The sequence below is a fragment of the Fukomys damarensis genome, unplaced genomic scaffold (genome assembly GCF_012274545.1).
Source record: "Fukomys damarensis isolate Sample0158 unplaced genomic scaffold, DMR_v1.0_HiC HiC_scaffold_17, whole genome shotgun sequence".
NCBI lineage: Eukaryota > Metazoa > Chordata > Mammalia > Rodentia > Bathyergidae > Fukomys > Fukomys damarensis.
Window position 1 is genome coordinate 24,993,388 of NW_022900929.1, and position 15,619 is coordinate 25,009,006.

General features: G+C 53.4%; 1 protein-coding gene across 5 annotated transcripts in view; it reads left to right on the forward strand.

Annotated features, from left to right (window-relative positions):
- Ogdh (oxoglutarate dehydrogenase) overlaps positions 1–9,650 on the forward strand; it is a 72,148-nt gene extending 62,498 nt beyond the window's left edge. For all 5 annotated transcript variants that reach the window (XM_010624930.2, XM_010624929.2, XM_010624932.2 and 2 more), the window contains 13 exons: positions 547–726; positions 1,042–1,194; positions 1,848–1,950; positions 2,186–2,314; positions 2,503–2,653; positions 2,880–3,007; positions 3,091–3,269; positions 3,560–3,631; positions 4,098–4,226; positions 4,883–4,955; positions 8,355–8,518; positions 8,599–8,753; positions 8,837–9,650. In XM_010624930.2, the coding sequence (XP_010623232.1) occupies positions 547–726; positions 1,042–1,194; positions 1,848–1,950; positions 2,186–2,314; positions 2,503–2,653; positions 2,880–3,007; positions 3,091–3,269; positions 3,560–3,631; positions 4,098–4,226; positions 4,883–4,955; positions 8,355–8,518; positions 8,599–8,753; positions 8,837–8,957 (1,737 nt within the window). In that variant the 3' untranslated portion in view covers positions 8,958–9,650. The remainder of the gene's footprint in view (positions 1–546; positions 727–1,041; positions 1,195–1,847; positions 1,951–2,185; positions 2,315–2,502; positions 2,654–2,879; positions 3,008–3,090; positions 3,270–3,559; positions 3,632–4,097; positions 4,227–4,882; positions 4,956–8,354; positions 8,519–8,598; positions 8,754–8,836) is intronic.
- The last annotated feature ends 5,969 nt before the right edge of the window (positions 9,651–15,619 follow it).

Consider the following 15,619-nt stretch of genomic DNA (forward strand, 5'->3'; position numbering starts at 1 on the left):
ATTTAATTTTTTTTTTTTTTTTTTTTTTGGTATTGGGAATCAAACTCTATATTTTCTTTTCAAAGAAAAAATGCTCAGGGCCTGGGATTTGGCTCAGTGATTCCATTGCCTGCCTTACAAGCACAAGGGCCAGAGTTCAAACCCCAGTACCCAAAAAAAAGAAAAGAAAAAAAATGCTCACCATATAAAATGAATACAATGCAAAATTACAGAAATAAGGTCCCAGACTTTAAGTGTATGTGTGTATGTATGTATGTATGTATATGTACACAGGTACATGTACAAAGGAAATAATCTGGAAAGGAAGAGGTCAAGATATTTATACTGTAGCCTGTAGAATTATAGGTAACTTTAATTTTTGTGCTGTCTCTTCTCTATTCTCTATGGTGAACTTACATAGATTTATTTTTGTCATCAAAACAGTAAAAAGCAAAAAGGAGGAAAGACGCCTCCGTGGCCATCTGGTATTTCTAGCTGGTGTAGCCATGCAGGAGGTACAGGCCCAGCCTCCCCTGCAGGCCCTTGTCACACGTGTGTTCCTTGCAGATCGGCTTCACCACAGACCCCCGGATGGCACGCTCCTCCCCTTATCCCACTGATGTGGCCCGTGTGGTGAACGCCCCCATCTTCCATGTGAATGCTGACGACCCCGAGGCAGTCATGTATGTGTGCAAGGTGGCGGCTGAGTGGAGAACTACCTTCCACAAGGACGTGGTTGTTGATCTGGTGAGTGGTGCCAGGGGAGCCGGCCCCTCACACCTCACCCTGCACCCCTGTGCCCTTGGGGCTCTCCAGAACCTGGCCTCATGGGGATCCACTTGGGGTGTTCAAACCCAGCTGCTCCTGCGTGCTCCCCAGGCAGGAGCAGTGGGCTGATGAGGCAGGGCCTGCTGCTGCTGGTCCTGTCATGGGATTGCTCAGTGAATCAGTAGTTTGTACTCCCAGACTGGGCAGCATGAGGCATGTTCTTCGGCGGTGCCCCTATGCACCCTCTCTGGGAGGCTGCCACAGCCACTCATGCTGCCTGCCTCTGCTGCCCAGGTGTGCTACCGGCGCAACGGCCACAACGAGATGGATGAGCCCATGTTCACACAGCCGCTCATGTACAAGCAGATCCGAAAACAGAAGCCAGTGCTGCAGAAGTATGCCGAGCTGCTGGTATCTCAGGGCGTGGTCAACCAGCCTGAATACGAGGTGTGGTCCTGGCAGCCCTTCCAGGATGGTGGGGGGAACGCACAAAAGGCCCATTACAAAACTAGTCCAGTAGGACCCCAGCAGAAATGTATGAAATATTTACAGCTATCACATTTCAGCACACAACTTCTGGAGGGTCCAGGCTCCTAAGATGCTTTTAAAGGAGGTAGGCCTTAAAGCAGTGTTTGCAGGGAGTAAAAGGTGTTTTGTAGACAAGGTAGCAGCTGCAGCAGTTTCTCTTAAAGTTACTACTGTGAGAGCCGGGTGAGAGCTAGGGAAGGGGCTCAGTGTGCTGTGGAGAGGAAGTCCTGGCTGGGTATATGGAAGGCTGTGCAGGTAGTGTGAGGAGCTACACAGGACAGTCCAAGACCGTGCCCCCAAGGGCAGTGGCCAGAGACACAGCTCTGGGTAGAGCCCAATCCTCCCAGGCAGCAGAGGAACTGGGAGAACCCAGCCCATTCTTAAGGCATAGAATATGGAGCTCAGAGCTCAGACTTCAAGCAGCACTTCTTGCCGACATACATGGAGAGGAAATTCAGGGCTGAGACCAAGTGTCAGAGGCTTCTTAGGGTCTCACACTGTACATAGCGTGGTGGGCAGGAGGCCAAGTGACCATGCTGTGCTCCTGTGGTTATGTGTCCTCCACCTCCTAGGAGGAGATCTCCAAGTATGATAAGATCTGCGAGGAGGCCTTCACCAGATCCAAAGATGAGAAGATCCTGCACATCAAGCACTGGCTGGACTCCCCCTGGCCTGGTGAGCAGGGCATCCACTCCATAGACCCACTGTGAACCTGAACACAATGTGACGCTGAGCCCTTTTCCCAGAACAGAATACCATGCCCCGCTCCATGCCTAACACAGCGAGTACTGCACCACCGGCCCTTACACTGAGGCTCCCCATGTGACCGTGCAGCAGTTCCTAGTGGCCTGCAACTGTAGAAGTCCTTTCCCAAGCAGGCAGCCTGCCTCAGCCTTTTCTCACCTCTTAGGCTTCTTCACCCTGGATGGGCAGCCCCGGAGCATGTCCTGCCCTTCCACTGGCCTGGAGGAGGATGTCCTGACACACATCGGGAGCGTGGCCAGCTCTGTGCCCGTGGAGAACTTCACCATCCATGGAGGTAACCAGGAGGGCTTGACTGGAGCCCTGCAGGGGCTCCCTCATTGAAGTCCATCTCCCCACACTGCCCATCGCGAGGTCTTGACCTGCTGAGCGACAGAGGCCTGGTGAGGAGGCCCCGCCATTTCCAGGCTTGTGGAGTCAAGGGCCATATGGGCTGGGCTGCAGGGCAGTGTACATATCCTGCAGGCCTGAGCCGGATCTTGAAGACGCGCAAGGAGCTGGTGACAAACCGGACTGTGGACTGGGCACTGGCAGAATACATGGCGTTTGGCTCACTCCTCAAGGAGGGCATCCACGTCCGACTGAGCGGCCAGGATGTAGAGCGGGGCACCTTCAGGTAACAGAGTCTGCCTGCTCTCCAGAACCAGAGCTGGGAGGAGGGCCTCAGGGGCTTGTTTTCCAGGAGGTGGCTGCATTCCAGGAGGTGGCTGCATTCCGGGTGGGGGCTGCCACCCTCTCCCTGGTTTGGGGATGCTCTCATGCAGTAGAGCACAGCAGGGCTCTGGCAGGGAGCCAGGGCCTCCTCAGTGGGGTGTGCTGACTGATCCTGTTCCTGTGCCCAGCCACCGGCACCATGTGCTGCATGACCAGAATGTGGACAAGAGAACCTGCATCCCCATGAACCACCTCTGGCCAAACCAGGCCCCCTACACTGTGTGCAACAGCTCCCTGTCTGAGTATGGTGTCCTGGGTGAGTGCCCCCCATGCCACGTGCACAGCAAGCACCTCTGCCCGCTGGCTGGTGTCGAATGTGTCTGTCCTCCTCCATTATAGGCTTTGAGCTGGGTTTTGCCATGGCGAGCCCCAACGCCCTGGTGCTCTGGGAAGCCCAGTTTGGTGACTTCAACAACATGGCCCAGTGCATCATCGACCAGTTCATCTGTCCAGGCCAGGCCAAGTGGGTGCGGCAGAATGGCATCGTGCTGCTGCTGCCACATGGCATGGAGGGCATGGTGAGCTCCACCCCTCCTCACCAGCTCGGGATCCCACTGCCCAAGGCTGTCCTGGTGCCTCCTGCTCATCTCAGACAGAGCATTGCTTTGGAGGTCATAGGACCAGTGCATCCATCCCTGCATGCACAGTTGTGTAAAGAAAATGATGTTCTCAGCCTGTGCCCTGTGCTTTGCCATTGGAGGGGAGGCATGTGGCACCTGCCATCAGGGGACAAGAACAGAATAAGGAGACATAGCCAGTGCTGCATTGCCAGCCTGTGCAGCTCTGCTGACTTGTGTGTCTGCCCCAGGGCCCAGAGCACTCCTCTGCCCGACCAGAGCGCTTCTTGCAGATGTGCAATGACGACCCAGACGTCCTCCCGGTAAGGACACCGTTCCTCCTAGGACCTGCAGTGTGGCCCTGCGCCTGCTGGTCACCCCAGATGAGGGCTGTCAGGCGCCCAGGAAGCTGAAATGCAGGGGCTCTTTTCCCAGAGACTGCTGTCTCCCACAGCAGCAGGCCCTCCCAGGGAAATTTGCTGCTGCTTGGGTTCAGCCAGGCCCCATAGAGAAGAGAACTTTCGGCAACTTTAAAAGAGCTGAAAGAAAGTGATTGGGAGTTGTCTGTAAGAAAAAGTAGAATCATCATTAGGTAGGACTCAGGCCTCCTAAAATGGCACTGTTCTATCCTGGGCAGCAGCCTGCAGACAGTCACAGGGGTGGAGGGCTCAGGTCCTCAGCTCCTGCCCTAGAGTGGGTACCTGAGGGTATTTCCAGGCCCCTTCATGCCCTGCCCCATCACCCAGAATGCTCGGCACAGCCTCTACCTCTGCTCTTCCTCTGTCGCAGGACCTCATGGGAGCCAACTTCGACATCAGCCAGCTGTACGACTGCAACTGGGTGGTTGTCAATTGCTCCACACCTGGCAACTTCTTCCACGTTCTGCGCCGGCAGATCCTGCTGCCCTTCCGGAAGCCGGTCAGTGCCAGGGCCCTGCTTGGCACCTCTGGCCTCAGAATTATTTGGCACCAGGAAATTCCTTCTGGGTGCCTCGCGCTCTGCTTGGTCAGGTGGCCTCCTGCAAGGGACATGGACAGGATGTGGTGTCAGGGAGCCTGGCCCCCTCTCTGCCACCAGGGCAGCACAGCCTTACTGCTGTGCCCGGTCAGGCGCAATTGTAGGCCGGGCCTTGTGGGGAGGCATCTGTGAACATGAACAGGTCATCGTGGGAAAGGTGAGGCCAAAGGGATGGAGGGCCCCAGGAAGAGCCCCTGAGCTGGGCATGAAGGGCGAGTGAGAAAAAGATCTAGAAGGATGAGGGGTTGTGGAGGGATCCAGGAGAGCCTGCTGGATGTGGCCCAAGGCCTTGTCACAGCCCTCACAGGGGCTCTCACTCCAAGGCCAATGAGCAGGAACTCAGACTAGGATAGCCTTGCAGGAGGCAGACACCTGCTGAGGGGAAGTGATGAGCAGAAAGACAGGCCCCCTTCTCTGCCTCTCCTGAGTGAGCTCCCGGGAAGAGTGAAGAGGAAGTGCATCCTGTCCAGTCCTGAGCAGGGGTGTGGGTAGGCCTTATTGTCAGCCTTCTAGAATAGAAGACTAGTTCATCACCACCAGATAATTCTGTCTTTCAGTTAATCGTCTTCACCCCTAAATCCCTCCTGCGCCACCCTGAGGCCAGAACCAACTTTGATGAGATGCTCCCAGGTAGGTATAAGGGGCAGGCCCTTCTGGGGAGGGTGGAAAGCCTGGAGCTCTCTGCCATTCCTTGGGGACTGACTGTGCCTGTGACCTCCCTGAGGCTTGTGCTGCACATGTGCTTGTGGGGTGAGGACCTGTGGGCTCTGCTGGTCACCTGTGAGCATCCCCAGAGCTGCATTGGAAGCACTTGAGTGACTGAGATTACAGCGCCATGTCTGCATCTCCCAGCCACCAAGCTCCCTTGAGGCTTCTGTCAAAATGAGTGCCTTCTCTGGTCACTTCTCAGCTTTCACTCACTCACTCACTCACTCACTCACTTATTTATTTATTTTTGGCACCAAATATTGAACTCAGGTCCTTGAGCTTGCGAGGCAGGTACCAGAACCACTGAGCTAAATCCCTGGCCCACTTCTCAGTTTTTTTAAATGGTAAAATACAGCATAAATTTACTGTTGTGATCTTCTAAGTGTGCAGTTCAGCATCGTTAAGTACATTCATGTTGCTATACAGCCACTTTCACCATCCATTTCCTGAGCTCTTTACATTCAGCAAAACAGGAACTCAGTATGCACTAAAGAGGGAACCCCCTGTTCTCCCCCAGACAGTACAATTGAGTCCCCTTGCTCAAAATGCTTGGGACCAGAAGAGTTCTGGATTTTAGATTTTTCCAGAGTTTGGAATACTTGCATATACGTAATGACACCTTGTGAATGAGACCCAAGTCTCAATTTGAGATTCATTTATGCTTCATGTCTGCTCCGTGTTCAGGCGGTCTGTGGGGCATTTCACGTAATCTTTTAGCAGGCCTGCTTTTGAGTGCACCTCTCACAGGAGGTAGGATGTGGAATTTTGCACTGGGCCTTGTACCAGTAGTCAGAAAGTCCCGATTCTGGAGCACATCCACTGGATTGTCAGATCAAGGCTGTTCAGCTTGCACCTGTCTTCCTGTGGCCAGCATATCTCACTGGGTAGTGTCCTCAAGGCTGACCCATGTGGCAGTGAGCGGCGTTTCATTCTGTGGATGACAACACTCTGTTTTCTGTGCATTGATCGGTGAACGCACATGCTGTTTCCATGTTTAGCTCTTGTGAATAATGCTGCTCTGAGCACAGGTGTACAAATGTTTCTCAAGTCTCTGCTTTCAGTTCTGGGTGTGTGTACCCAGAAGTGGAGTTGCTGGGCCATATGCTAATTCTATTTTTAATTTTCTGAGGAGCCGCCAGACTCTTCCACATCAGTTCTGCAAAAGGGTCCAATTTCTCCACATCCTCAACCCTTGTGGGGCTTTTGTGTGTGTGTTTTGGGGTTTGGGGCTTGGTTTTTTTTGTTTGTTTTCTTTTCTTTTTTGAATCTGGGTCTGACTGGGTAGCCCGGGCCTGCCTTGAACTCAAAGCAATCCTTCCCGAGCCTCCTGAGTGCTGGAATTACAGGTGTGAGCCAGCACACTTACCTTGCTGTGGGTGTGTTTTTAAGCAGCCATTTTGTTGTATAATGGCATCTCTGTGGCTTTAATGTGCATTTCTCTAATAATTGGTGGCACTGTGCATCCTTTCATATGTTTGTTGGCCATTTGTATGTCTTTGAAGAATTGTCTGTTCAAATCCTTTGCCCATTTTCAAATTGGGTTCATTTTTCTTGCTGAGTTTGAAGTTTTCATATTTTGCTTATTAATCCTTTATCAGATAAGTAATATGCAAGTGTTTTCTCTCATTTTATGAGTTTTTTTTGTGTGTTTATTTGTTTGTTTTTGTACCAGGGATTGAACTCAGGTCCTTGCTCTTCTTGCGAGGCAAGTGATAGAACCACTGAGCTAAATCCCTGGCCCTCGACAATATCTTTTTGATATATGAAAGTTTTTAAATTTTGATAAAGTTCAATTTGTCTTTTGTTGCTTGGCCTTTGATGTCGTATTCAGGAAATCAGTGCCATGTCCAATGTTGTGAAGTTTTTGCCCTTTTTTGTTTTTTGGGGGTTTTTTTTTTGTTTTTGTTTTTGTGTTTTTTTGGTACCAGGGATTGAACTCGGGTCCTTGTGCTTGTGAGGCAGGCCACCAAACCGCTGAGCTAAATCCCCAGCCCAAACATATTATTATTATTATTTATTTTTGGTACTGGGGATTGAACTCAGGACCTTGTGCTTGCAAAGCAGGTGGCAGAACCACTGAGCTAAATCCCCAGCCTCTGCCCTTTTTTGTTTTGTTGTGGTACTGGAGATTGAGTCCAGGGCCTTCATCTGAGCTACATCCCTGGCCCTTTTTATAATCCTTTATTTTAAGAGTTTTGTAGTTTGGGCTCTTGTATTTAGTTCTTTGACTCAGTGGAGTTAATTTTGTATATACTGTCAAATAAAAGTTCAGACTTCATTCTTTTCCTGTGTATTTGCAGTATTCCCGGTACCATCTGTTGGAGATTGTTCTTTCCTGTTGAGTGCCCTTGGCACCTGTTGGAAATCTGGCTATTGGGAGGTTGATCCTGGGCTACATTCCCTTCCTGGTTTCTATATGAATTTTGGGGTCAAATATTCTATTTGTAGAGATTGTGTTAAGTAGGGTAGAGTGCGTAGAATTGCCCTTTAAAGTCTGAAGTCTTCCATTCCATAAACTCAGCCTGTGTTTAGTTTTTGGTTTTTGTGGTACTTGAGATTGAACACAGGACCTTCATACCCAGCTACCATTCCAGCTCTTTTTCTGTTTTATTTTGGGACAGAGTCTCAGATCACTAAGTTGCCCAGGCTGTCCTTGAACCTGTGGTCTGAGAGCTTGGATTACAAGCTTGCATCACCACCCCCAGCTAACAGTTTTTTGTTCTTGTTTTTTATGCAGTCTTTAGGTTGTCTGTATGTGAGATCCTATCACCTGTGAGCAGTGGTCATTTTACTTGTTTCTTTTCAATTTTAATATCACTTCTTTTTTGTCGTCTGCTTGTCTGGCTAGGATTTCCAGCACCATTCTACACAGGCGTGGCCACCCTGGGCCCCGGCCCAGTTCCTGGCTGTAGATAGTAGCTTGCAGCCTCCAACCATGGTGTGACTTGTGCTCTAGGTTTTTCCTGCAGCCTGACCATGTTGCCATCAGACACTGTTGTAGGCCCGTTTGTTGAGAACGCAGTTTCTCCTGTGTGTCCTCTGCTGGTGGCATAAGTGTTTGTGTTTGTAGACTCCTGAGGCATCTTAGCAAAGCAGATGGTGTTTGAGCAGAAAGTCTGTGGCAGGCTGCTCTGCAGTGGCACCCTCTGCCCCAGCCGCCCTGTCCAGCATATGCTCCTGGCCCAAGCAGATCCACAGGGCCTGGGACTGGTGAGGGGAAGCGTTTCCAGCCTTGGGAACATATCATGGGCAGCACATGGCACAGCCCTGGCCTGTGGGTCCTCTGCTTATTCAGAGAGTGGTATGGGGTTTCTCTTGCAGGAACCCACTTCCAGCGGGTGATCCCAGAAGACGGCCCTGCGGCCCAGGACCCAGGCAAGGTGAAGAGGCTTCTCTTCTGCACTGGCAAGGTGTACTATGACCTCACGCGGGAGCGCAAGGCCAGGGGCATGGCAGAGCAGGTGGCCATCACGAGGCTCGAGCAGGTGAGCAAGGGTCACAGCCCGTTTGACCTGTCCCCCACTCCCGAGTGCCCCCTCCTGACCCGAGCCCTGCTCTGTTCCAGCTGTCGCCATTCCCCTTCGACCTCTTGCTGAAGGAGGCTCAGAAGTACCCCAGTGCCGAGCTGGTGTGGTGCCAGGAGGAGCACAAGAACCAGGGCTACTACGACTACGTGAAGCCTCGGCTCCGGACCACCATCGACCGTGCCAAGCCTGTCTGGTGAGGCAAGGGTGGGGCTGCTGTCGCAGGAGGGTGGGCATGCTCGGGGCCTCTGCCCTCACTGTCCCTCTGTCCCTGCTCAGGTACGTGGGCCGAGACCCAGCCGCTGCCCCGGCCACTGGCAACAAGAAGACCCATCTGACGGAGCTGCAGCGCTTCCTGGACACGGCCTTTGACCTGGACGCCTTCAAGAAGTTCTCCTAGACGCTCCAGGGTCCCTCGGCTTGGCCCCTATCACACCACCCTGCTTCAGTAAAGAGTTGAGCCTTGGCACTGACCACCCCTTCACTGCACTGTACCCTCCCTCTCTCCGGCCTTCGGCTGCCACCTGCTGCCCTCCGTGATGGTGGGGAGCAGGAGGATGGCTGGGACCCCGCCTTCCTGACCTCTCACCCAAAACAGCAACAGGGCCTCTGGTGGCTCCCCAGCTCCCCACAGTCTTTGCATTTGGCAAGGTGCAGACACTCCACCAGGACTGGGGGTAGCTGCCTCCCACCGGGCAGACCCAGGGCTTCCCAGAGTGGGCTTCCCTGCGGGTGAGGGCGCCACAGCATGTGGCACAGTGAGGCATGTGCGGCTGTACAGTGCTCATCTCTGCCACCCTCTGAGGGCCCCAGGCTGGGCTCGGGGGCAGTATCCTGTGACCCCCAGCCTTAGCCACTCCTTCCTGCTGTTTCCCTGGAGCACAGCGGAGATGTCTGTGCATCCTCTTCTTCGCTGTGCCAAAGCAGGTCAGGAGCAGGAGCAGGGTGAGGCAGGGTGCGCCAGCGGCCCTTCGTCCCCTTGCTCTGACCTCCACAGGGACAGATCCGATTTATTTATTTTGGTTAAAAAGCAAAAGAACAAAAACAACTTTGCATTGTATTGGCTTGACCTATAAACAAAGTTATCCATGGCTGTCTGCTGCTGTTCTGTGTGCTCTGCCTCCACCCCACACTCCTTGAAGCAGGGTGCACTTGGTGCCTGGCCCTGCCACCCACTCTGCCTGGCATCACTGGTGGGCCTGACACCCACCAGTTAGTGCCTCTCTGAGCAGAAGGAGATGTGTGACACTTGCTCCATACCCCTGGGCACCACAGCCGTGTGGCTGCAGGGCCTGGCCTGTGCGGGGGCGGTCACCTGCCTGTTGCCTGATGTGCTCCCCGACCCAAACGGCTTCTGGAGAGGCACCCAGGGCCCTTATGGCGGGAGACATGGGCTCCACTCCAGCCTGGCAGGGAGGCAGACACCTGAGTGAGCAGAGCTCAGGCAGTCCTGAGGGCCCAGATCCCCTGCCTGCAGCAGGGCTCAAGTCGGTTCCTGAAGCAGCCTGGTGTGGTGGCCCTGGGACCCTGATCACAGGGGCAGGCCTGGCCCAACGGAAGGTGTTGACATGAGGTGGGGGTCTCTACAGGCAGGGTCTGCAGCCCTGACCACCCTGTGTGAGGGACAGTGTGGCACTGCCACTGGGTTAGGCTGGAGTGGCAGGTGGCTCAGCGCTGTCATGCACATGGCTTCCCAGTAGATCTCATTCTGCTTCATGTTCTTGTCAGTTGCTTTGTACCCCAGCCCAGTGCTTCGGTTTCTCGTTGTCCTCTTTCCAAAAGTGGGAAGAAGCGATCATTAGAAGAAGAGGTGAGGTGATCAGGTTGCCCCCACCCAGGGAGGCACCTTCAGAACTGGGCAGCCATGGTGTGAGCCAACAGCAGGTCAGGTGAGGGCCGGGACTGAAGGCCGGAGCCAGCTGACTAGACCCTGGCCCTGCATGGCTCCAGAATCCAGGCAGCCTGGAGCAGCAGCTGCTGGGCAGAGGTTTTGCCCTGTCCTGGTTTGTGAAGATGGTCCACACAGGGAAGGCTCCCTCTGCTCCCTGGAATAAGCCTCGGTGCTGCTGACTGCTCACGGGGGAGCAAGCTCCCCGTCAGAACAGCACCTAGTAGGACTGGCTGGGACAGAGGTGGTGGAGGTTCCCTGACCACTGGGTTTCCACACGAGACTCCTCTGCCATGCCAGTGTCCAGGTGCTACCCTGGGCCCGCTGGAGCCCAAATAACCAGGAGCCAGGGGTCTGTGGGAACCCACTCTGCCTGACCCTGACTGAAACATGCCCTCCTGCTCACACCCTCTTCACACTCCCACCCTAGCCTATAGGAACCCCAAGTTGCCATGGAGACCCGTGTGCCCCCCCCCCGGTACCCAGGTCCATCTGGGGTCCTGCCTGGAGGTTGCTCTTGCCCTCTCCACTGGAGTGGGGGACTTGTGGCCCTGAGACCTGCAGAGACCCTCCCCATCCCAGAGCTGGGGGCCCTTGGCATGGATACCCTAGGCTGTGTATTCCTGCCCATCTCTACCCTGGCCAGCTAGAACTAACCAGCCCAGGCAGGAAGAGGCGCTGCTGAGCCAGAAGCCCAAGCCAGTCATGGCCCAGGGGTGGGGTGAGGCCCCTGGTCAGGTTGTCCCTTCTGTCTGTGTCCCAGGGTCCTTCTGTGGGCCCAGTCTGGGCTGTGGTTAGTTTGGGAATTAGAGAAGCCCAGGCCAGGTAGAGGGTGGGACGGGTGGGGTTGAGATCCAGGTGAGAAGCCTGTGCAGGAAGAATAAGGAAGATTCATCTACCTCATCCCAGAGCCTGAGGGAGCAGGTTGAAAGGAGATGGCAAAAGTAGGCAGAAATGCCAAGCGACACACAGGTCACCCAAAGGATGATGGGAGAGGGGCAGGTCTGCACCCCAAATTTCCCTTGTTAGCAGGCTAGTGATCTGGCAATGCCCCTCAGCACCCTGCATCCCTCATCCCTCCCTGTCAGGACCTGGGTGCCTTTGGCCCACAGTGGGGTACTGGGGAGCCCAATCCCCATGGGGCTGTGGCTTCCCAGCACTCACCTTTCTGTGGGCCCAGCCTGTCGGTCGCTGGCTTGGCTGGCATCCCCCACATGGGACAAGTGCCTATACGTTGAGGGCTCCCTTGGGCCCCCAGACAAAGGGACCCACTTGTCTAGTGGGAAAGGGGAGAACATGGCATTGTATCTACAGTCGCCTGGCTTCCTCCTCCCAGGAAACACATAGGGCTCCCTGGGCCAAAGTGAGCCAGAGCTTCTGGGATTCCCCAAAGCTAGGGTGGGCACCCTTGTGACCCACCCAGGAAAGGGTCTGGGGCCAAGTCCCTTGCCAGGTGCTGGCTGAAGAAAGGAGTGTGGGAGGCAGGGACTCAGGTGCCTCAGGTTGTGGAAGTTCTAAGGACCTCTTCCTTCTCGCCCCGCCCAGGAGAGGCTGGTCACCCCACTTCTGGGGGGCCTCGCACAGCCTCTATGCAGCCCAGCCGCTGGAGTCCACTGTAGAAAGGCCACGCTGCGCCTTGCTAGAACTGAGAATGGGGATGTTGCCTGTCTGTGACGGAGGACCTCGGTACTCACTGATGAGCATTTACCGGTTATGGTGAAAGGTTCGGGGTGCTGTCATTGAGTGGGGAGAGCAATGTCCTCACCTTTGGGCCATTGCAGGGAAACCACAGGGCAGCACATTCACACTGCACATGTGTGTGCTGCAAACCATAGGCAATGAGCAGCTCAGGGCCAGGGAGGCAGGGGCCGCATGCACCATGCCCCATCTAACAGGAGCCGCTGCCCTTCCCCTTCCCTGTGAAGGACCACAGCCCTCAGACCACTGAGGCTGCTCCCCACTCCCACCCCCAGCCACTGTCACCTCTCTGAAGCAGTGGGGATATTGCACCTGATGTGACTGAGATGGGGGGGCTAATTATGAACACCCCAGGCTGCCCCCAGCTCCGGTGATCCAGCCAGCTCTCCTGCAGATGACCCTGATTCAACCCCGCCACTATTTGCTGAGAGTGACAGCTGTCAAAGAGCTCCCTGTCCTGATCCCTGTCCTGGACACCAGTACCCACTCCCCTGGAAATGTATGCCTTGACCACAGAAGGCTCAAATTTGAACCTAGCAGCAGAATTGAATTTAGACCAATCAGTAGGCTTGTACAGAAGGCATGAATTTAGGTCAGTTTGGGCCAATTAGCAGGCTCAAATGTAGGCCAATCACAGGCCTGCAGCTGCTATATGAGCTACACTGCCCTCTTCTAACAGAGCTAGAAGGTTCTCTCTGATGTCCTGGTCCCCCTTGGTCCCAGCACAGTTTCTGCTCAAAGCCTTGCTCCAGGGGTCCAGCCTGATTTATTTCCTAGGTAGTTTGGGCCTAGAGATTCCTATGAAACCACCTGGGCTTCTTACCCTGAGTAGTGTGGACAGAGAGGCTGCTTGAAAAGCTCTTAAGCACTCGGGTTTCAGCCCCCGAAGAGCAGCTGGCAGAGTGCCGACCGGGAGTTGAGTGAGGACATCCAGCCTTAGCTGGCATCAACCTGTAGCCAGCAGCAGCAGCAGACCAGCAACTGGCCCAGTCATATCTGGCATCAGCTGGTATCACCTGGCAGTGCCAAGGCCCAGAGCTGTCAACACTGAAGCTGCTGGCATTTGGCATGCAAAGCCCAGGGTGGTGAGAGAGCTGCTCTTTGGCAATTTGTAGTTTCTGTCTTCGTTGAGTGAAAGAACCCATAACCCATGGGGACAGGGAGCCAGGTTTGGGAGGCAGACGGTTGGGGAGCAAGGCCCGCCTGCACCCTGAGCTGCATCCCCAGTGCTTTTTATTTGGAGACAGGGTCTGGCAAAGTCACCACATTGCTCAGATTGGGCTCCAACTTGGGATCCTCTTGCCCAGCTTCAGTGTGGATATCAGCACTAGCAGTGAGAAGGTAATGTGCCCATGAGCCCTGTAGGCATGAAGCACCGAGCCGAGCCGAAATGTCCCTGCCTATCCATCCCTGCCACTCCCGCACAGGCCCTGAAGGAAATCAGTTAACATGAATCGCTGGACCATGAAGCCCAATTAGCAGTTTTATGACATCTCCACCCCCACGTCCAGGACATTTTAAAATCCTGTGGCAGAAGGGGTGGAAATGTGCCAGGTGTGAAGCCAGAATGTCGCCTCTGGAAGACCCCCGTGCAGTTCCTGCGTCCAGCTGGCCTCTTTCCTCTTGTGCCATTTCCACGAGAAAGGACAATTGACTGATAAACTGACATACAGACCAGTTATTCATATCCAGGTATGTGGCCAACAGTCTAAAATACTAGCAGTGAGCCAGCCACCTCAAGGAAAACAGCCAAGCATGTTTGCTACCGATAAGATTCCAGCTTTTGTGAGAAAATTCAAATATTGGAAAACGTGTTCACCACCATGATCTTAGCAGTTTCCCTGGATTTAAAGAGTATTGCTGAGCCAGGCATGATGGCACAAGTCTGTAACTCCAGCACTCTAGGAGGCTGAGGCAGGAGGATCACTACTCATTTGAGGCCAGCTCTTGTCTCTTTTTTGAGACAGGCTCTTGCTGTGTAGTTCAGACCAGTTTTGAACTTGCTGTGCAGCCTAGGGTAGCCTAGAACTTGTGATCCTCCTGCCTCAGCCTCTGGAGTGCTGTGAATTCTGGGCTTGCACCACCATTCCTGGTGGTTAGTCGATTTCCTTGGTGTGTAAATGCCACAGAGGGCACTTAACACGAACCAAGATGGCAGCAATAGCACTGGCATTATGATCTTGTGGGATCCTGTCACATACGCAGCCCATCCTTGCCCAGCATGTTGTCTGGCATGAACTGTACATGTCAAATCTCATGGTCTCCACAGCAGAAGGATGAGCAGTTAGGGCTGGGTCAGGGGACAATGTCTGTCCAGCACAGTATCCCCAGCACCCCAGCTCAGGCAGGCAGGTCCGCAACCACCTGGCTAAGGATGTTTGGAGCTTACCTCAGCCCATCAGAGGCTTAGGCAGGTGAATGCCTGATCCCAGGAGTTGGATACCAGCCTGGGCAACACAGCAAGACCTTGTCTCAAACAAAACAAAATGAAAAGACTGGAAAAATAAAAATAAAAACATAAGAAAACTTTTTACCAGTATGATTAAACTCATATCATTCGTACTGAGTTACATCCTCCTAGCCCTTTTTAAAATTTGGGACTGGGTTTCATTACATTATTAAATTGCCTGAGTTGGCCTTAAACTCAGGATGCTCTTGCTTCAGCCTCCCCCTCCTGGAGTGCTGGAATTATAGCTATGCTCCACCCCCATCAGCTGACATAAAACAATATTTTTGAGCTGGGTGTGGTGGTGAACACCTTGATCCCAGCACTCCAGCCGCTGAAGCAGGAGAACTGCCTTGAGTTCCAGGCCAGCCTGGGCTGGGTACTGAGTAGGAAGAGGCCAGGAGCAGCATCTGAAGGCCGGGATGACCACAGTGACAGCCTCTCCCACCCCAGGCCCTGGAAGGTCACCTGTGTACATTGCTTTCTGGATAATGGTTTGTTTTTTGTTTGTTTGTTTTGGTTCTTGAGATAGGGTCTCACTTTTTAGTGCAGGCTGATCTTAATTCCCTGCAATCCTCCTGCCTCAGCCTACCAAGTGCTGGATTACAGCTGTTTTCTGCCATGCCCAGCTGGATAGTGTTACTGATTTCTGTTATGCATTATTAGGAAATCTTCTCCAGTTACTCGAAAAAAAAAAAAATCTGCTTTCCTGAAGACTTCCTTATAAAACCATGTAAAATAATCCCTACTTTGCTATTTATGGCAGCTCTTCAAAAAGTTTAAAGTTAAAAAAAAAACTTTAAAAAAGATATTTTGGCTTTTTTTTTTGTACTGGGGATCGAATTCAGGTCCTTGCACTTGCGAGGAAGGCTGTGGAAACACTAAGCTAAAATCCCTGGCCTGATACTTTGACTTTTTGAGATAGGATCTTGCTATGTGGTCCAGACTGACCTTGAATCCACAGCGGTCCTCCTGCCCCAGCCTACCAAGTGCTGGGATTGCAAGTGTGCACCACACCTGGCTTGTAGGG